Here is a 21,135-nt window from a genome sequence, read left to right as displayed (position 1 = left end):
AACCCAAAATAAATATTTTTAAAAAAATACAGTGCTGATTACTACTCTCATCAAAACCTATTTCCTATGTCTGTTTGGAGCTTTGCTCAGCCAGCAGCAGAAGCAGGCGTCACATGGAATCAAACTTTATTGCTTTCATAAATTTCAATATTCAAAAAATCAACCAAAATAAATTTTAATTATAGTAGTTAATATCATAAATTATGGATATCAAAGCAAAAATATTGTGAGATGTCGATGATTATTTGAAACCAACAATAAAAAACAAGTTTTTTTTTTATATTTCAGATAGGCCTCTAGCATGAAATTCGAATTCTAAGTTTTTAAATATAACTAAATGATAGGACATTTTTGTTCGTTTTCAAATAATCGTTTTCGATAGTATAATGGTACATGATTTAGGATATAAAATAGTACGTAGTAGTATATTTTTCGTTTATTCTAATTATCTCGTCCCATCATTTTTTATACCAAAATATTTGCCATGTTCAAGACAATAACTTTATAGTATGAATTACATGCTCTGACGATTGATTCCAGTTCTAATATTATTGAACTATGAAAATAGATAAGAATTGCCGATTTTAAATCAAATGAAAATCGAAACCGTCAATATTTAAAGATGGCTGCATTATTAGGTCATGTAGGAGGAAGGGATTTTATATAAGTAGACAATTTATAGATAATTAAGTTAATGAATTTTGAGATGAGTTCAAATGAATGTAGTGATAGGGAAGAAGCTTAATTAAGGCAGTTAAAAAGTGATAAAATTATTATGTTCAAAATCAATTAAACTCAAGATCAATCTCATTATCTGTTTCTCTATCCCTTCATCGACATTTTAATTCATTCTTTTCTTTCCAATTTTCCCACAAGCTTTTTCCTATACTTTATCTTTGCTTTTACTAAACACACACACCCCACAGCCCACACCAATTCCTTGCCAAACACCTCACCCAACGGTCGCACCCCCACTCTAGTTAGTGTTCTAGGTATGCCGATACCTCGGGTCTATGTTCTTTCCACCGACTTTCTAAAAAAATAGATGTAATATTTTTGTAATTTCAGATTTTATATCTCCGGACATGACAATAAATGCAAAAATTTATATCGAAACAACGATCTATCTTAAGATATGACCACTAATAACAAGTGTGATATTGTCGTATGAGCATGTAAAATTAACTCCTAACATATTTCTTCGATCTAACGAAAAATATCTAGCTTTGTCAATAATTCAACTTACTATGCTGTTCGATTTGTGATTCTGTATTAGCACCATCCCAATTCCCAACTATCACAGCACCAAAAATTCAGATTCATGCTAAATATTCCTATATTATAAAAATTGTAATTTTTTCACGTCATACCTTTGACCAAATTTTTAGAGGAAATTGGTAGATTGACTATTTATAAACATAAAAAAGAAAAGAAAAAGGAAAAAAGAAAAGGAAAAGGACGCGGCATAGAAAACCAGGTGGGGCCCATAACTAGTGTTTTTCTCTTTCATTCCCTCCCTTTAAATACTGGACAAAGCATGCGCCACTGAAAAGCTCATCCCTAAAAGTCTCTCACATCATTCTCACACATATTCTATCTTCTCTGCAAATCACCAACCAATTTCCATGGAGGTAGTAGTAGTGATAGTAAACCCCAACCGCCTCCTTCACTTTTTCCTCTACAAATTATTGACAATGTCACTCTCTTCTCACTGCAGGATTTCTACTGGAGGAGCCACGTCCCCCCCTTCGGCAGCTGGGATTGCCACAACGACGACCTCCCCTTCACTCAGTGCTTCGAATCCGCGCGCCAAGCCGCTCTCCTCCGCTACAGCTACTCCGAGGACCGCGATCTCTACGTCGCCGGCGATTTGTACGACAATGAAGTCCTCACCCCTGCCGTCATCGTCGTTCCCCGCCGACGTGTAAGCTCCTTCTCCACCCTAATTCATCTCCCAATCCCTAATTCCGATGTGAGGCATTCGATTTGAGTGACTGAATCGGTTAATTGTGAGCTGCAGGGGAAGGCAGTGTATCCTAGAGAGAGAGAGGGGAAAAATCAGAAAGATGCGTGGGCGGAATGCGACTGCGATCTGAGTTCCTCGCCGAGCCCTGCCCCTCGCAGACAAGCTCCGAAAGCTGTTGATGAAGATCTGTATAAGATCTCTCCTCACCTCCTCCGTCAACAAGCCAAAAAGGTAAACAATCCGAAATTTCCTTCCATTTTTCTACAAATGTGAATGAATGCGAGGTGTTTATTTCAAAAAGCAGAGATCTATCAATCCAAGAGTGATAATATTTGGTACTTCTACTAGAAAATAAATTTGGCAGTAACTTCTTCATACGAATAAAGTTAATCGCAAAGTTTCCAAAGGAAAAGTACGTCGTTGGAATCTAGCAATTATCACGTCTCTCACCTTTCGAATAACATCATGAATTTTGTCTATTTCAGCTGCGTATATACACAGAATATGCAGCAGTCTCTTTACATTTTTGTTTGAATATTCAATTTCTCTTGTTTTGAGTGAGCTCTGATGAAATTGTGCATTCTGTGCAGAAAAAAGGATGGGGCTTCTTCAGCTGCCTGCGGCCCTGCGTTAATTGAGAGATTCATAGGTTTTGGTAAATACAAGAATTATGGGGGAAAGTAGTATGAATTGTTAAATTTAGTGCTAGTTTATTTTGCTTTTAAAATCATTATCTTATCCTGATAGTGATAATGATATGATGATAATGATACCCACTCTTAATCTTGGTGTTAATTGCTTCTCTTTTTTGTCGCCTTTTTAGCGAGTAGAATATGTTGTCATATTGCTTTAGGCTTATTTTGAGAATTTAAACTGCAAGTTATCATTGTAAGCATTCTACACCATCATTATCTTTCTCTCTTTCTTCAATCTGCTGTTTTACACTGTTTCGTCGTTTATTTGTTTTTGAAGGCTACACTGTTCCATCTTGCGGCAAACAATTTGCTATTTTTGTTCTGTCATTTCATTTTTAAGCAACTCAATTATTTTGTATGATTATCTTCAAGGATGAGTTGCCAATATTAGTATTACGTGAATAACATCAATCTCAAATGCTAGCATGTCAAGTCGCATTCTTGCTGAAAAGAAGATTTACGGAGGAAGAAAACACTCTAAAAAACAAAGATAAATGTAATGTCAGAAAAAGTGACGCATAAAAAATTAACAACACAACACCCTTTTTGAAACATTGTATAAATGCACAATCTGAAACATGAAATTAAATGTAAGCATATGAGAAAGTGTACTTATTTACAAACAGAGCATTTATCAAAAGTATATAGATGCAGATTCGATTTGAATGATGCAGATTCGATTTGAATGCAAGAAAGCAGAATATACAACAGTTAATACCTTTGGTTTAAGTTCAAGTTCAACGAACATACCAGAAAACAACTGCACAATTGATCACAAAACACTTGAAGCTTGCAAAGCCTTGAGACTGCTTAGGAATAGGAATGGCACGAAACAAAAACAAAACTCTTTCCATGTCGAACTTATTAACGCCTTTAACTTCTCAAGTTCGAAAGAGTTAGTCACACCAAGAGCCTTATGCTGCGTCGAATAGGCTGCTGAAAGGCATAGGACAAAAACAAAACTCTTTTGTTGTTCCTTTAATCTCAGTCTTCGCCATTCATAACAAGCAAAATCTCGCCTCCAGTTGAAATCACACCATCCAAGAGTTCTGTTATTTCTTCGGTATTCTTGAATTGATAGGGAGAGGAAAAATCACTATCCAGATTGTACCAAGCACTATCAACTCTTCTCAATGCAATCCAATGCCTGCCTTTCCACAGGCCGCCATACCTTTTGACCGGAACATTGAGCACGATGCCAAACAATTTATCATCAAGACCGATTGTGGATGCCCCACATCTCCGATCATGCCATTTCACCGTCTTACCCCTTTCTTCAAGTGCGGCAATCAGTACATTGACATCATAGTTCCCTGTAACCACATTGTGATGAGACTTAAAAACTACTGACAATGGAGTCCATGATGACTGGTTCGGATCCTGAAGGTCAAGTCTTCGAGCAATGGCATTCAATGCCGCTCTTGAAAATGCATCCTTCTCCTAAACCACAAATCACAAACTCCATTACAAAATTAATTACTCTAAAGGGTTCAGATACAACTAAGCAAGACGAGTATAACAACAGACCAACAAATTACTAATGTGGTAGTCATTCATATTCAGGGTATACAAATTTATCTAAACACATACGAAATCCATATTTTGCATCCAGTTATAGTAAAATTTAGTCGGACAGCACACTGCGATACGTAGTCGTACGTTATACTTAGCTCCCAACGATAAAATCATTCGACTAAACACACGAATTGTTTTAGGGGAAGTATGAGAAAGTAGAAGCAGCCAGGGTTTTGAGGTAGGGATACCTGGAAGAGATTGTTGAGGGTGTGCAATAAGCAGAATTGCAGTCTTTGCCTCTCATGGTATATCAATTTCCTCTCAGTATCCATGATCCACTATCTAGAATCGCACAAAGAAACAAGCCTACAAATGACAAAGTTAAAGTAGATTTCAAATCATCGGTTTCTCAAAGGTAGATAATATAATATATAGGATATGTTAATCTCAAATTAGGGGGAAAATGCATCACCAGCATCAATACGACTCACGAATAGAAACCGTACAAGCAGGAATCAATTGGACGCAACAGTCGGGAAGAAATTACTCCAGCATCATATACGAATTACGAAATCTAGGTGATCTGCAGACGAATCACAAGCGCGAAAACAAGAGAAGAACAGTGTTATAGTATGATAAGGTCAATTAACATGCTGTAACGTGATCCTGGATCATAATTAAGAGTTGTTTTTTCAATTTGATTTTCACACACTGGGCACAATGAGTCTAGAATAAAACGAACTGAAACCAAATCACTTGAAACGAAAAGTCCAGCAAAAGGAAATTAATTAAGCAAGTAAAAACCTCACAATTCGTTTCATTGATTCACCGGCGGGGAAAGATATGCAGAGAGAATTGTAGAGGGAAAGAGACGAGCAAAACCGATCTAAAATTACTGTCCTCTCAGCAACTCACGATTTCGAATTCAGGAATTACAAAGAGTTGAAGTATATCTGATCGGGTTTGGACAAATATTCTGTGTTATTGTAATTTGTTTAAATTTAGAAGAGTTTCAAATCAAAATAAAAATAAAAATTATCAATTCTATTTCAAGTTTTAGTAGTTCGATTTTTTCTAACTTTTAAAATCTATTTCAAGTTTTAGTAATTATGCCAATTATATCTCAATCTCTTAAACTTCTTTATTTAATGCTCACTAAGTCACTATTGAGCTGTGCTATATAATGTGGAGTAGGAGTATTATTTTTCTTTGAAAAGCAAATTATATATGAGAATATTAGTATTAATATTTCACTCCAAATTTAAAAAGAGAGAAAAATTGACGATTTCAAATTTAAGAGAACTCACATTCGCATAACTAATAAAAATAAATCGTACAACGACATCGTAACCTCTACTTAAAAGAAGCAAACGGTTTTACATTAAAAACCAAGCCTAGCACAAAATCAAATGTTAATTATCTGTAGCTGAAATACAAGCACTTCCATTTTGGTAGAAATGAAATGAATGCATCATTTTTCTTCAGAGAAGAGATGATGATATTATATACATACAAGAGTATTCTGTACGTTGAATTACGACGCCTGCAACGCCCTGACTCGAGCAGTCAGTTCCTTGACCTGGTTCCTCAAACGTTCTGGGTTGCAGAAGAAATCAACGAATACTCGCCTCTGAACCGCAATCTCTTGTGAATGATGTTTAACGATCTGCATTGAGTCGAAGATGTCGGGATTCACTAACACTATCATATATAACTCCAAGAATCGATTTGGAAAAGATTAGGATTTTGTGTAGGCAGATCGTACCTCATTCTTCTTGCAGTGTTCGAGGGTGACATCTTCAACTGCAGCTGAGAGCTTTGCATTAATTTTTCCCATCTCATCCAGCTCCTTCATTAGAGTCTACCAAACATACATCATCTCGTAAGTATCAAGAGCACAGTTGATTTAAAATGGCAAATATTAGCAGTAGCATGTACCCAGGGAGTCAATATAGGTTGAGCCGTCGTAGATGATGCAAACAATAACTGCTGCAAACTTTGAACAAGGGTACACCTGAAACAACATACACAGTAAAGATTATGATTGTCTTCTTATATGACTCAAACACGAAAGTCCTTTTTAGGACGAGCAAACTTTCAACATGGTGCTTTACAAATATTTCCAGTGCTCGATTTCCATGAGCGAAATGGTATGATAGTAGACATGCATAAATGATATGGCACCATGACTTCCACATGCTAATAACTTACAGTTCATTAATACATCTATTCCTGTCCTCGGGAAGGGTATATTCCAGGTCAGATTGCAGAGTCATCAGCTCCGAGTGAAGGTTGGATAATTGCTGTACAATGCCAGGCACAGACACATACGTTGACAAACCAGCTTGAGCATCTGTGGATTCACGAATTTGCATGAGTTATACATTCAATAATTTTATACAGAAACAACCAATATGCCTTTTAAGACATCTTACTTGAATAGATGCTCAGAAGATCTCTAACACCATGGAGAAAAGTGTCACGGTCATCAACAGCTCCTTGTTCAGGTAAATCAGAGGCAGCTTGAACCAGTGCCATGCAACGACCCTTGGAAGAGGATATAACATACGCACAGAGTGCATAAAGTATAAGCAATGAGTACAAGGGACACAAAACAGAGAACAGAGAATGTGAGCCAGATTGCCAATATCATAAGTCAGCTAATCAACCTAAATTATCTTAGGTGCATCCTTACCACTCTGCCATCACTTGCTGACAGGTATCCTTGCAGTTCTGATTCGACTACCTTCAGCAAGGAAAAAGCACCAAGCATAGTCTTCTTTTCCATTTGACAGGCTAATTTCAAAAATTGATGTCGAGATAGCTGATTCATCAAATGATGTATGAACTGCAGAAGGTAAAAAGGTGAAGAGGTCATTATATCTATAAGTATTTTGAGAATACATGCTTAAGACAGAATGATGTAGTCAAGATTAATCCGGTTTGATTAAAAAAGCGGATTAGTATTTAGGACGGAGTGAACATAGTTTACTTGTCAACTGAATGTTATTCGTGCAAAATAAGAAGATATAGTAATAAGGTAGGTGAGTGGTAAATACCCCTTTTTGTCGATTTATATAAAATTCCTGACGCATGACTTTTAAATCATAGTCCCCTACACAGAGCAAGAAACTTGTCATTTTAACACTAGAAGCACAACAAACTGAGGATCCAGATATGTGAAATAGATTATCAACAGAAAAATAAGCACTCAGGGCACATACATACCTTGCAAAATATATGTGTCCTGCAGCTGAGCAAGCTCCCAGCAAAGATCAGGAATTGTCTGGAGAATAGATAGGTTGCAATAATGAGATAAAATCAACAATGAGAAGATGACATTCAGGACTGACAATGATAGCCTTTACTCCTAACAAAGACCTAGGGTGCATACCACAATCTCTTATCGATGAGTAGGTCGATAAAAATCATGCCTCAAAATGCTATTGCTAAGCAGAAAAAATTTGAAATAAAAAGGGCTAGAACCCAATCTTCCGTGCAAGAGTATAAATAGCATTTGAGCTGCAATGTAGAGTGGGACTGTTCAGGAGAAACCATTATGACAAAATTCCAGCTGTTGCCAAACCTCAGATAATAACTTCTCTTCTTTGCGATACAAAGTTGATAGTTCTCCAGTCAGCTCAGCATGCTTTCTCCTGCTCGGTATATTAACCATGATAAACATATCACATATATAACACAAGGAACCAAAACAAAACTAAATTAACTAAATAAGAAATATGTATAGACAAGCTTGAACTGATTAAGCAAGAATCACATCTGTGAACATGTGCAATTATAACAGAGTCCACGCATATCATATCCGAATTAGCAAATTACATGAAGTCACACTCTTCTTTTAAGATGCAAAAAGAGTGTGTGCTTTCTAAACATTTTACATCATAAAAAATAATGGATTTAATCTATAATTATTTTCTGTCGTAAAATCCTCTATAATTGGAATGACCATGTCTACATTTTAAAAAGAAGACAAAAACAATCAAACAGTAGATTGCACAATATGTCAAGTAGAATTATCTCTACGAACAAAGAATATCTTATTCTTCATAGATCACTCCAACAATATAAAGAATTTTTTTTTTTGAGGTAAACTACTACCTAAGAGAATGAAGGTCAAGATGGATATGTGCTTCATCTGATGTTACTTGAGTTTTAAGTGTCATGAGGAAGGCTTGCTGCTTAGCATTCTCAACTTGAGCTTCCACCCATTGTCTTTCACTTGTCCCAAATCTGGCACAAACTAACAGCAATAAGTACTCAGGAGACCCTTCATTAAAGCTCAACAAAAGAATCATTAATGTGGGAAATCCTATTTCAGAATTTACCTGTTAAAAGCTAAAATTTGAAAATAATTTGAAATAACTTAGACAATTAAGGATACCTACATGGACCGGAGCCGCTGCAACTCAGTAAGGCGTTGATGCTGTGTGTTTTCAGAGTCTACAACATGAATCAAACAAAAAATCAAAGGCTGTGGCACACATATGATCAATGAACATACAAATTTAGACATTTGAGGTTTGTGCATGTTTCCAGAATGCGCTTGTCATAATAAGACTGAGATATGACGCAAACGTGAATGAAGTTATAATTCAACCATCCAACTTTGATTCTTATAGACTTGTAGTTTTTTTCTTTTCTTTCTGTTTCATTCGGGATCAAATGAATTTATTCAAGACAGATGATCAAGAACATATGAAAAGGAAGGCACAAACCCAATATATAAAAACACACACAAATAGCCCCGATTGCACTTACACTAGTGCACACACTCCGTCATGTGAATGACAGAGAATCAATAGAGGAGAGAGAAAAGAGGGATTAGAAAGATATACCTCTAACCACGACATTTGAGATCTCATTGAGACTAACCCATGAGCATTTAGACCCCTCCTCAGCCACTAATCTGTAAGGGCCCTATTGGAAACACATGACCCCTCCATTCAGATGTGTGAAACCAGTTTAACTATCCTTTCAATATCAAGATAAACAGGCACCAAACCTCGAAAGAACTAGAAGTTAGTATAGAATAATTAGATAAAGGGGGAGTGTCTTCTATACCGTGTCCAGTTGCTTTGAAAACCATTGATTTAGTTCCTTCATGCAGGCAGCATCCGCAAGCAAGTATGAGTGGAAATCAGCATATGTCAAGTAGATTCCATCATCTGCATGCCAAAAGAACATTAAACAGGCACATGGAAGACATGGTTGAACTGCAGAAGTCAAACAACTTGATATAATTTTTTTCTCTTAGTCAGATAGTCATCATCTTGATGAATCTTACAGTGAGTTTCTTTTCTATTTACTCGAATACTATACCTCGAATAAAAATACCACGTACATCACTTATAAGAGAAACGATCCCGAGTTTTTATTTCCCCATCTAGATAATTACAACCCCTTAGTTAATTGTTTCAGAGCACTGAAACTATGCCATCTTTACTTACAGTACAAATGCTATTAAAAAATAAGGATTTGCAATTTTCTACCCAAAACTGTGCATCCATAAAAAAAATTATAAAATATTCTTGCTTGTAATATCAAAGAAATAAGGAAAAATATTACCATCCCCTGAATGATAATGTGCCAACTCCTCAGCAGTGGAAGCTAATCGTCCAAGAACTGCATTCATCTATAACCAAGGGAAAATAATTAAAATGACAAGTATGATATGGTCACATGAATTTCAGTAAGGTCGGAAATGTATCACAATGACCACAACGTTACAAAATTTAAAATAATGCAGGGGTTTCTTTGCACAAACTGATCTTACCAATGAATTTAGCAAGGCAATTGTTTTGGGTTCAAACATGTGTGGTGATAAAGAGGAACTAGTGAACTACAACTATCACCTTCAAGATTTTATCCTACTGTCAACTTGAATGTAGCACAAATGCAGTCCCTCTTCTATAGGAATATTTTTCTTTGGTCAAGCACTACATGCACAATTTGTCCCAGAAAGCCACCTGGTGATATTTTAGATCAACTTCCAAACTTGATAGCAAATACCCTCCAAGATTTATTTCCTTGGCGAGTTGGAATCTAAAAGAAAACTACGCCTGTTTAATTCTTTTGGACATTCTAATAATACAAATCTATTTCCATAATTCTTAAGTTTCTCACATGAGAATACCATCAATAATCATCACATAAGAAAACTACACCTATTTCAAGCACTACTGCCTGTCTAGGCATATTTGAGTAGTTTTACAAACCAAATAAACTTGTATACAGTCAAAATGGAAGTGCAGCATGTGGAGCAATGTAGTAGTATCAAAGACAATAGATGCAGACATGCAATTTAATATCATCACCTGGAACTTTATTATAACAAGAGAAGAGACCACAAAATTCATATTAAGACTATGAGGGCTGGAAAGTTGATATATACTAGCATACCTCTAAATTTCTTGCTGAAAGGCTATCATCAATGGTAGTTAGTTGTCCATTGGCATTGGATGTTGCAGCAACTCTTGCTCTTCTCCCTTGAATTAATGACGAAGCCTGCCCTGTGAGCGTATCATTCTGAAATTGCAGATGCCGAAGCTGCTTTTGTAACTCCAGAGCTTCAGCTTTTGCTGCTACAGTGGCATCACTGAATAAAAAAGGATACGTATGACAGTATGAGGAACAGAAGTGTGGGAGGATAAACATACAGGTTTCTTACATAATAGGTAGTATTAAAGAAAATCACAAACTCAGAATCTTGGCTTTCTTCTCACTTTTACAAGATCACGGATTTCAAAATAAGACTACAAATCAAATGAAGGAAAGACATATGTATTGATCCCGTCGACATGGATAGAACTAATTATAGCTTTTGAAGGCTTTTTTGATAGTGAGAGCATGTTGTTCTTGTGAAGAAAAAACTAGTTTTTCTTACTATATTCATGCCGTTATTAACTAGTAGTAGTATTATGCACAACGACTATTACTGACTTTACAATTGATTTTAAATTCGGAATAAAGATATTGACAGAATTGCAAAACATAATGCACACCGAATTTCTTTCAGTCCTTCTTCAGTTCCAAAAACAGCCTCTTGGTTGTCTCTCCTGGCTGAAAATGCTGAAATACTGTCAAAAGCAAAGTCCAAATCTTCTCCCTAATTACAAGTAAAACATATGAGCTTGAGCTTAGAGTGACTGATGTATCAAAGAAATCAATATCTTCAACTGCAGAGCCCAAGCTGAAAAGGAGTATCCAAAAGCTTTAGAAAAAATAAAATACCTCCAAAAGCTTCCCATCTTGTAGAAACTGCTCATATCTACAGACAAATCGAACGTGATAGTTAGCAAGATCAAGAGCGCTTCTATCTTAGCATAGATAGGTGAACGAGAAAAATAAGAAGCACCCAACATAAAAAAGCATAGTGGCACGTGGCAACATGAGTAACTACGCCAAACAAAATAGAAAATGAAAACACACTAGCGTTGCATATTGAAAGGCTTTATATTCTCAATAATTTAGTTTCAGTTTTTTGTGTTTCGGTATTTCATCAAACATCCACAGTACTTGCTCACGGTGTCACAATGCCATATAGAAAATGAAAACACACTAACGTTGCATATTGAAAGGCTTTATATTCTCAATAATTTAGTTTCAGTTTTTTGTGTTTCGGTATTTCATCAAACATCCACAGTACTTGCTCACGGTGTCACAATGCCATATAGAAAATGAAAACACACTAACGTTGCATATTGAAAGGCTTTATATTCTCAATAATTTAGTTTCAGTTTTTTGTGTTTCGGTATTTCATCAAACATCCACAGTACTTGCTCACGGTGTCACAATGCCATATTAGTCACCAGATCAAGAGTGCAAGGTGTCTACAAAAGTTAAGATTCGATTATCTACTGTGAAAGACGACATATCGGGGGAATTGGGAACCATAAACACGAAATCAAACAGCCAGCTATGTCAGTACGGCAAGTGGTAATTCATGAAGCACTTGCATCACTGCATCACATTAACCCAAATTCTCACCATTGGACCCAAAGAGAGCCAAATCAGCCGAATAGAGAGAATAACCTAACTTTAAAAAACGAGAAATCAATGTCATTCTTCCTCCCAATTTTTAGCATAATCGAAGAAGACACCAGCCACAATATAATCCAAACAAATAAAACGAACAAAACTATGCAGAAACCCCTATTTTCTCCATCAATTTCTACTTGAGTGAGGCAGTAGCACAAGGGAAAATGTGAAATTGATGAAGATGAGAGAGGAGTGGTTACTGAGAGAGTTCGGAGGGAGAGAGGACATTGGAGGGGCGGAGGCTGGAGCAGAGCCAGTCGAGAATGGGGCGAACGTCGTCGTACTGGAAGGGCCATTCGAAGCTGTCCGGGTCCAACGAACCGGGACCTCCTCCGTAGCCCAATTCGGACAACAAGCCGCAGAGGCGAGCGCCGCTCATCTCCCCGTCGGAAAATGGCAGTTCCTGGTTCAGATCCGCCGGAGATCTAGTCTCCGATATTGCTCCAGATGATGAAGTGTGGGCAACGAATTACAGTATTGGCGCCGGCCTTGCCTTTTTCTCACTCAAATTTCAAAATGAAGATGCAAATAATAGTAATAATAATAATAATAATAATAATAATAATAATAATAATAATAATAATAATAATAATAATAATAATAATAATAATAATAATAATAATAATAATAATAATAATAATAATAATAATTGGTAGGAGTAGGATATGCCGGGTTTCAGACTTCAGTTGCAGATAATAATTGCATCAACGTGAATATATTTAGGAACAAATTTATAGTAATAGTACTAAGGGAAATGTACCCAGTGAAAATTGTTAAATGATCTTATTTAAAGATATTAAAAATAACTGAATTGATTTTTCTCTCATTAACTCTCTTTACCTTTACAACTAATTAATCGACACATTTTGGGCTTTAAATTATTAGGATTAGGATATAAACTATGAAATATTATGGAATTTTGAAAAATTATAATCAAAGATTAAAAAACTCGAAACTTTCAAAGTTGTTGATAAAATATGAAAAAATATCCGCATCATGATATTATTAGTCGAATTTTTTTTTTCTGATGGGAATAATATATGCATTGACCACATAGAAATGGACAGAAATAATTATGGCTTTCTAAATGTTAAATCTAGATTAGTTCCATGCCATATTGCATACATTCGTCCATCTTCTCACCATTTCTATGCAATGAAGGTAAAATAACAATGTTTGTATCCCTGCTTCCTCACCAGAAAATAAAGAGACATATAGAACAGCTAAAATAATTTCCATTCTCTCTATTTAAAGCATAACATAAATTAGTACTAGTATAGAGCAACTAAAGTAGTAAGATTCGTCAAACACAACAATCATAAAATGATAGAGAATTAACAGCATACCATAAGGTTTTCATAGTCCTACTTGTTGAAGAACACTATAGTTAACATTAAAAATAACAAAAACAAGATGAATAGGTTCCAATAACGAAATAGGCTCTGAAGAGAAGACGAGTTAATATCCCCATAGTTAGAGTAGCATTATATAATCATACATATCACACTCAATATCGAAAAAGAATATAAGAACATATCATTAGTTGAATATCGCAATATTTGAAAATATATATTATTATGATTTTGACTTTTGAAAAATGTATTTCACGATAAAAGAACAAGGAAAAAAGGCAAGTAAATCCACACATAATATCAAATTATACAAAATAAATATTGAATGCGATAATAACAATACGCAAATGCAATATCTTTCTAATATCAAATAAATAATAGATTATCAATAATAAGATTCAGCACGTCCAGCACGAAAAGTTGTTGCATCTGCATTGTTTAGAGTGAGAAAATACTACTTTTAAGTCACATCCTCTTGATGTGTAAGTGTATCAGTACATGAAGCAGGCTACATGGCAGGGGCGGAGTCAGCATGAAGTCTGTGTTTGACGAAAATGCCCTTTTAGGGGCTGAGGGTATTATGATCCGAAAAAACTTGGTTTGTGATTGTATATTTTGTTAGACTTCTATGGTGGTATTTTTATTTTTTTGTTAGGGGTCACCGGTGTTACAAACCCCAAAAATTTGGGACGTTTCATGAAGTTCACTGTTAAATTTAAGGGGCATCATCATGTTATGCCCCGTTGTTTTCATATGCAGACATACAATTGCAAACGGATGTAACCAATTTGAGCTCACCAAACATACAATTGCAAACGGATGTAACCAATTTGAGCTCACCAAACATATCTTAATAATTTAAAGCCCAAAATGTTAACAATATTTGAGGACTCGACTAATTAGTTGTAAAGGTTAAGAGAGTTAATGAGAAAAATCAATTCAGTTATTTTTAAAATCTAAGATGATTTTAGAATTTTCATTTGATACATTATGTTTGACAGTTTTTGTTCCCTAATGGCTAATAGTATAAATTTGATCCTAATGTATTTACGTTGATGCAATTATTTTCTGAAACTCAATATATCCTACTCCTACCTAAATAGGAGTATCTTATTATTATTATTATTGCATTTTTTCTGAAGTGATAATAATAATTTAAATTAATTTGTTTCCGGTACAAAATTCTGTATCGGCTGAAGCTGAGTGATCATTTTTGCTGTCAAATGGAATTTCTGATTCAATTGTGATTTTTGGAACGATTTGGGGGATTTTAACCTAACTAGTTAATATACAAAAATCTGTCTCTAATTCTGACTATCTCTCCGGCGATTGCTCATTGATCATTAGGTATTCTCACCATTTTTTCTTCTTATTTGAATTGGTTTAATAATAGATTTAGTTTTTGTGCAGAATAGAATTAGAATGGATAAGAAGGGCGGAAAACCGCCTCTCCCTCCAAAGCCAGGCTACGTTGCCGATACGGTGCGCTGTAATCACTATATTATAAAAATGAATGCTGCATACTTTGTATCTATGGTGAAGAAAACGTATAAGGTGACGGGAGATTGGTCCGAAAAATATAATAAGAGTCTGGTTCAACTTGTGTTAATCAAGCTTCGATCTAGCCTATCCAACAAGCCCAAACCCGAACCAAAGGTTCCCTGTCTATCATTGTATGCCTTTACTAATATCTTTGCGATGATGGTCCAGCTCGTTTTCAAGGTGGGGGGCAGCTGGTCCACTGAATTTAATGAGGATCTTATTCAATTAGCCTTATTCAAGCTTCGATCCGATAAACCAGTTGCTTTTAGTTATAAGTATAACCCATCCAAAAAGCAAAACCCACTTTCTGATGATGCTATTGCTAGCCCCTCCAAGAAACTCAAGGGTGGATCATAGCTTATTATGTTTATATTGTGACTGGGTATGTTATGTTAAAGAGATATTCTGTTCTTTAATGTCAATATCAGTTTTTGTAGTTTTTCTTGTTTTTAGCTAGAGTTCTTTAACAAGTAGGAGTATGAAGTATTTGTTAACCTTCCATTTGCTGTTAGTTCTCAATCATTTTATGAATTTATGATTGTCGGAGCAGAGAGGGAATTCATCAACCCGAGAGCAAGTGTTGTGTTTGAGGAATCTTGCTACTTTAGTTGCTCTCTGTGATTTATGTTACGTTTTAAATATAGAGAATGTAAATTACTTTAGCTGCTGCCCTGTATGCCTATTTATTTGCTGCAGGGATACGAACATTGTTACCTTCACTGCACGTTTTTGCAGCATAGAGAAATGAGGAGGAAAGTATGCAATGACTCTTATGTAGTTATGGAACTTATCTATTTAGGACAATACATGATAGATTTAACATTAATAAACCTTGGTCAATGCATCTTGCACTCGGCAAATGACACAAGACAGTCTTCTAGGTAGATAGTATTTGGACTAATTCAAGATTCTCAACTTTCATCACTCATGAGCAATGCTAATTAGAAAATTTTGGGTGTCATTTTAGGTTGTAATGCAAGTTGATCTTCAATCCTCAGGTTATATAGAGATCCATGCTCACATTCGACATGATTTAATCATTAGTAGCCAATAACTTAGTCTCATCCTAAAGCAACGATTTAACTATGCAGTCTTAGTCTTAGATATCATTAAACTGTTTATTGAAAAGTAAGCTATTGCAAAGATGATATGCTTTATCTCTCCTGCTTGGCAAGGGATGATAAGGTCCTCACTTGAGGAATTTTGAGGAAAGTTTTGGATATTAATGCATATAGACAGCCTATAAATATGGTATTTGCTTGTTTCTTATCATGTTTCAATGAGTATTATGAAAGTTGAGCATTTCATAATTCTGCATATCAAATTAATTATGTCTAGGTGCAACAACTTTTGTCCTTGGATGGGTGGCTTTGCACAGATTTTGGAATATTTCATAACACGTGCGTGTACTACATGGACTGTAGAAAAACAACATTAGGCCATTAGGGGGAGTTCAAAGGAAAGAACGATGTGTGTTTGATGTGTATTATGCATGAAGGCAGCTACAAAATTACGTCTTTGGATGTAAAATGAATTATATATTTATCTTATTTTGATAAAAAAAAACTAAAAATAATTAAAAATTCTCTCATAAATAAAGTGGAAATGACACCAAATTGATAATTTATTAATAATTATGAATTAATTGAGCTGGTGGAGATATTAGATCCGTTTTGGGAACAAAGAACTTGACCACAATCGAGAACTGACTAAAGTACTAAGACAAGCTATTATTTCCCAAACAAAATAACCCAAACCTAGTAAATTAATGGAGGAAGAAGAAAATTTAAATGTGCTTTGAGAAACCCAAATAAGAAAACTAAGTACGTAGTAGGAGAAGATAATTTAGACCTAAATATTCACAATTCGAACGAAGCCCATTTTTTCTGCAACCGGCAAACGCTGCGTGCCTGGGTTGGCCAAGAACATATACACCGGCCTTAATATATGTGTACAAAAATAGGTGATGGAATAAATAATTAGACTACTTGTCTCGGAATATACAATTTATTTTCTTGTGCTCCATTGGGCCAACTCTCAAACATGATTGAAAAATGTTTAAAATAAGTAATCTAAGATTAATATAGCAACCAAACTATACATACGGAGTATTAATTTACGAAAAAACTCCATCATTAAAAAGTGATTTCAGGCCGATTAATCTGGCTCTTGTGTTAATCAAGTTTTGATCTAGCCTATCCAACAACCCCAAACCCCTACCCAAGCTTCCTAATTTTGGTTCATTGGATGACTTCGTGGTCAAGGTTGTGTTCCGGGTGCAGGGCTGCTGGTCTTATGAATGAATATACTAATGATCTTGTTCAATTAGCGTTAATCAAGCTTCGATCCAATAAACCAGTTAAGCCAGTTGTTGTTGATGCTCTGAATAGTATTACTATTATGACTTGCAATGTTATGTTATTGGGATATTTTGCTCTTCTCTTCAGTGTCTATCAGTTTATTGAAGGAAATAGTGTTTACATACTGTGACTCACAATGTTGGGTTATGGTACTCTTGTAGAATGTAATTATTATTATTTTTACAAAAATGAATTCAATATAAACAAAACAATGTGGAATTAACCAACGCAATTCGACCATTACAAAAGGCATCCTTTTTAAATACATGAGGCAATTCATAAAAAAAATGAATTTAGTACTATAATTTAATATTCAATTTTCAAATACTAGTATAGAATTAATTAAAATTAACCAAACTTCGTGCTTCAAATACTTCTTCATATTCAACTGTTGTGTTTGGCATCTGAGAAAATTCGAAACCGGATAAATGGTCTTTATTTTTGTCTGATTTCATTTAATAACATTATTCATAATTTCTTGGTTTGATCAATATGGATGAACCTTTGTTTGATTTGAGTGAAATCAAATGAATAGAGAGACATAAATATTCATAAAAACTAATCACGGGAAATTTGCACCAAATATAATGATTTGACAAAATTATGCAAGTAGGTTTGCAGGTTTCATGATGATACGACAAAAATACCCTTCAGCCCATTTGGGCAATTTAAAAATGGCAAAAAATATCTAATTTGTGATTGTATATTTTGTTAGACTCATGGGGTGGTATTTTTTTTTATTAGGGGTCACTGGTGTTACAAATACAAAGTTTGGGGTGGTATTTTTTTTTATTAGGGGTCACTGGTGTTACAAATACAAAGTTCAGGATGTTTCATGCAGTTCACTCTAAATTTAAATAGTCATTTAAGGGGCATCAAATATATGAAGTACATAGCATAAAGTAAGTTCTTCAATTGATGCTCTGAAAATGCTTGAAATAAAAAAAAAGTCATAGGAGAATTGCATCTGCCTACCAAAAAAAACTTACACGAGAGGCATATCATCTTGTACTCTCACATCATGAATTCACATGAGCAACCTCGATCCTAGGAGAATTGCAAGTTAAGAGCTTATAGGTTGAAATTATCAGACAATGCCATTTTTGATACCCAGGCAGATCTTCTCTCATAATCAAGATCCGAACTTGTAGAAATGAACATCTCTTTCATTGGTGAAGCATGATCATCTTGCACCAGGAAACTGCTACTTGAAGGGCAATAATTTATCACTGTACAGCAAAGGGTATCACTATTTCCAGAATAAAATCCTTCATTCTGTCAGTCACCCTTCCTCGGATTCAGAAATGTATCTTCTGATGTCAAAGGGCTCATTCCTTGAGACTGTGCGATTCATATCAGAGTCATCCGTTGCATTCATTGGGGCAAATGCTGCAAATTCAAAACTATTAATATAATACTGTATAATATAAAGACCCTGGGAAATCCGACAGTACGGAAATTTTAGGTGTGCCTTCAAAACTGAGATTTGATACAGTCTCCATTACATAACTATGATCATATACTTTATACCGGATTTGACTAAAGGGAAAAAGAAATGATGGCAGGAGCTAGATGCCAATGCACCAATAAGCATGCCAAGTTTTGTGAATCCAGTAACCAGAAATAAAATCTAAATGAATATCAGTTTAATTGTTCATTGGTACAGAATTAAAATTATAAAACCAATTCTTTAGCTTTAACTTATCAGATCAGATGCAAAACCAAGCATGTACCAATAAAAAGCAATCAAAGTATAACCAAGTCAACTGACCTTTTTCTCTCATTCTTCTCTCTCTATCATATTCAAATTTGTCACGGATTTGGCTAGCTTTTTCCCAGGTGTCGCTTTCCTTGTTTCTCCCCACAAATTGAACCTGCAGCTAAAATGGTAAATGTCGAGTTGAAATGTTACAAAAGGAGGCTTATAAAAAATCTTAATGTATCACTCTAGAGCCACCAGAATGCACAGGGCAAAACTTACACAGACAATAATAAAGCAAGCTATTAATTTATTGAATAAGATACCAGCTAATACAATTACAAACTTCCATATGAGCATTATCTCATGACAGATGAGGAAAAAGTGGAATGGAGACACGCATAAGTTAAGGACAGGGTAGTAGAAGGCAAGGGCATGCGAAAGTTACAAGTACATGAATTCCTGCTAAAAGATTACTCTTCATAAAGTTTGAATTAAACCGATGAATCCATGAGTATGCAGATTGCAATTCACACAATATAGAATTGAAAAAACAAGTACTAGTTTATAGACAATTACCTTGATTTGATCTGCTTGGGGCTGTCTATTCCTGCAAAAAAGAGAGATAATCATTACATCCATATAGTATATTCTTTTCTAAAAGGAAAAGGAAAATGATAAAAGCAATGAAAGTAACACAAAATCATGAACAGGTTAACATGAATTGTCCTGAGATACATTGTTCAATAATCTATATAATGATGGTTCAAACCACGTAAGAAGACAGGTGATGAAATGGTCAAAGAAATGCACCAAACCTGTAAGGATTGAAATCTTCATCATCATCATCGGGTGAGTCATAATTAGCATGATCCTCAGCAAGTTTCTTAGAATAGCCATCATCCCAATACAACCTCTCCCAATTTTCTCTGAGCTCGTTATATAGTTCCATGTATCTTTTGCACCAAGGCTCATGCTCCTTTCCATTGCAATAAAAACAAATGTGGCTTAAGTTTAACCAACAGCAATCCTTTAAATTATGATCATTACCAAATCAAAAATCTAACTCTAAACTTCTCAATCCCACAATTTCCCCTCTATTCCCCCCTAAATTTAGCATTTGACAACAATAAATGATTCACAAATATTTTAAAAGGACAAAATAGCGAAAAATTAAATAGAGAAACAAACCGATTCCTTGAGAACGAGGCGAGTGCGTCGCATGAACTGCTCTCGGAGCTGCTTCCGGCGCTTATTAGGAATGTTATCCCTAGGGATCACAAAGCGCTCTCGCAGCGGCACATTTTCCCCAATTTCGTGCATTTCACCGTCCACCACCCACCACTCCGACTTATCCTCGGCTTTCCTCAACATCGCCGACGGAGAGAACTTGGAAGAACGCCGCCGGCTACGGGGTGGGCGGTCGTTGCCGGATTCAGTTCGAGCATGGCGGAGCTGCTGCGCCGCCGCAATCTGGAGAAAGCGGTGGGGGGCTTGGATTCTTCTGGCTAGAGAGAGCATCGGGAAACTGGCTAGTGCAGAAAATGAGAAGGAGATGTGGCAGTATTTCAGAGTGTCGAGAAAAGAGGGAAGAATTGGCGGCGAACACACACGGCCGAGTGTGAAAAAAATACTCCAAATTTTTTTTTTATTAATTGGACTTTGGATAATAGTTGGGCTCAACATAAAATTTATGTTTCAAAATAAGCCCAACACCTATACATTCTTTGATAATTATGCCTTCTAAACTATAGTAGTAGTAATATCTTACCAATTAATAATACTCCTATTAATTTGATACAAACAACTATTAATTTTTCTTTTACATTTGTTTATTCCCATTTTTATTTATTTTTCCATGGTGATGTCTGTGCTCCTCATACATGCATGTACATTCCAAAAAAATAAGGCAAAATACATCCATAGGTCCTTGTATTTTGATTGTTTA

The 21,135-nt window shown here is 35.4% G+C and overlaps 4 protein-coding genes and 1 long non-coding RNA gene across 13 annotated transcripts; 2 read left to right on the top strand and 3 right to left on the bottom strand.

Annotated features, from left to right (window-relative positions):
* Nucleotides 1-1,318: 1,318 nt before the first annotated feature.
* LOC125215423 (josephin-like protein) lies at nt 1,319-5,143 on the bottom strand. Of its 9 annotated transcripts, none has more exons than XR_007175261.1 (5): nt 4,986-5,143; nt 4,649-4,759; nt 4,425-4,542; nt 3,380-4,101; nt 1,319-2,216 (listed from the first exon to the last, which is right to left on the bottom strand). XR_007175261.1 is itself a non-coding variant. In XM_048116833.1 (4 exons), the coding sequence occupies exons 3-4, from the start codon at nt 4,506-4,508 to the stop codon at nt 3,646-3,648; spliced, it is 540 nt and encodes a 179-aa protein (XP_047972790.1). In that variant the 5' UTR covers nt 4,509-4,542; nt 4,668-4,759; nt 4,981-5,143; the 3' UTR covers nt 3,354-3,645. The 9 variants fall into 9 exon arrangements, 6 of the variants coding, with proteins under 6 accessions (XP_047972790.1, XP_047972791.1, XP_047972785.1 ...); XR_007175263.1 differs by having other exon boundaries at nt 1,319-2,227; nt 3,412-4,101; XR_007175262.1 differs by having other exon boundaries at nt 3,412-4,101.
* Nucleotides 1,553-2,896, top strand: LOC125215424. Its single transcript, XM_048116835.1, has 4 exons — nt 1,553-1,631; nt 1,718-1,924; nt 2,021-2,197; nt 2,557-2,896. Exons 1-4 carry the CDS (start codon nt 1,626-1,628, stop codon nt 2,602-2,604), a joined length of 438 nt encoding a protein of 145 aa, XP_047972792.1. The 5' UTR covers nt 1,553-1,625; the 3' UTR covers nt 2,605-2,896.
* A 390-nt stretch (nt 5,144-5,533) lies between the features above and the next one.
* LOC125211043 (AUGMIN subunit 3) lies at nt 5,534-12,733 on the bottom strand. The gene is made up of 18 exons (XM_048110722.1): nt 12,435-12,733; nt 11,428-11,464; nt 11,199-11,302; nt 10,597-10,792; nt 9,763-9,829; nt 9,259-9,362; nt 9,033-9,114; nt 8,583-8,637; nt 8,296-8,427; nt 7,763-7,832; nt 7,405-7,462; nt 7,236-7,291; nt 6,872-7,024; nt 6,612-6,723; nt 6,388-6,529; nt 6,115-6,190; nt 5,942-6,037; nt 5,534-5,842 (listed from the first exon to the last, which is right to left on the bottom strand). Exons 1-18 carry the CDS (start codon nt 12,611-12,613, stop codon nt 5,711-5,713), a joined length of 1,851 nt encoding a protein of 616 aa, XP_047966679.1. The 5' UTR covers nt 12,614-12,733; the 3' UTR covers nt 5,534-5,710.
* Nucleotides 12,734-14,813: 2,080 nt separating this feature from the next.
* Nucleotides 14,814-15,564, top strand: LOC125216116. Its single transcript, XR_007175358.1, has 2 exons — nt 14,814-14,933; nt 14,997-15,564. It is a non-coding gene; the product is annotated as an uncharacterized LOC125216116 (long non-coding RNA).
* A 2,817-nt stretch (nt 15,565-18,381) lies between these two features.
* Nucleotides 18,382-20,795, bottom strand: LOC125211173. The gene is made up of 5 exons (XM_048110879.1): nt 20,379-20,795; nt 20,006-20,166; nt 19,767-19,797; nt 19,260-19,368; nt 18,382-18,877 (listed from the first exon to the last, which is right to left on the bottom strand). Exons 1-5 carry the CDS (start codon nt 20,706-20,708, stop codon nt 18,771-18,773), a joined length of 738 nt encoding a protein of 245 aa, XP_047966836.1. The 5' UTR covers nt 20,709-20,795; the 3' UTR covers nt 18,382-18,770.
* Nucleotides 20,796-21,135: the final 340 nt, after the last annotated feature.

This window comes from Salvia hispanica, chromosome 3 (assembly GCF_023119035.1).
Source record: "Salvia hispanica cultivar TCC Black 2014 chromosome 3, UniMelb_Shisp_WGS_1.0, whole genome shotgun sequence".
In the NCBI taxonomy this organism is placed as follows: Eukaryota; Viridiplantae; Streptophyta; class Magnoliopsida; order Lamiales; family Lamiaceae; genus Salvia; species Salvia hispanica.
Note: the sequence above shows the minus strand (reverse complement) of the source record. Positions and strands in the feature narration are given on the sequence as shown.

Excerpts from the sequence above, each read along its gene's own strand:
- LOC125215424 (XM_048116835.1), top strand. Across the intron at positions 1,925-2,020 it reads TCGTCGTTCCCCGCCGACGT|GGGAAGGCAGTGTATCCTAG; the intron begins GTAAGCTCCTTC and ends TGTGAGCTGCAG. Across the intron at positions 2,198-2,556 it reads TCCGTCAACAAGCCAAAAAG|AAAAAAGGATGGGGCTTCTT; the intron begins GTAAACAATCCG and ends CATTCTGTGCAG.
- LOC125215423 (XM_048116833.1), bottom strand. The coding sequence starts at position 4,508 with ATGGATACTGAGAGGAAATTGATATACCATGAGAGGCAAAGACTGCAA. Across the intron at positions 4,102-4,424 it reads CCCTCAACAATCTCTTCCAG|GAGAAGGATGCATTTTCAAG; the intron begins GTATCCCTACCT and ends TTTGTGGTTTAG.
- LOC125211043 (XM_048110722.1), bottom strand. The coding sequence starts at position 12,613 with ATGAGCGGCGCTCGCCTCTGCGGCTTGTTGTCCGAATTGGGCTACGGA. Across the intron at positions 8,428-8,582 it reads TTGCAGCGGCTCCGGTCCAT|ATTTGGGACAAGTGAAAGAC; the intron begins GTAGGTATCCTT and ends AGTTTGTGCCAG. Across the intron at positions 7,463-7,762 it reads AAGAGAAGTTATTATCTGAG|ACAATTCCTGATCTTTGCTG; the intron begins GTTTGGCAACAG and ends TCTATTCTCCAG.
- LOC125211173 (XM_048110879.1), bottom strand. The coding sequence starts at position 20,708 with ATGCTCTCTCTAGCCAGAAGAATCCAAGCCCCCCACCGCTTTCTCCAG. Across the intron at positions 20,167-20,378 it reads GCCTCGTTCTCAAGGAATCG|GAGCATGAGCCTTGGTGCAA; the intron begins GTTTGTTTCTCT and ends TGCAATGGAAAG. Across the intron at positions 19,369-19,766 it reads CCCAAGCAGATCAAATCAAG|CTGCAGGTTCAATTTGTGGG; the intron begins GTAATTGTCTAT and ends TTACCATTTTAG.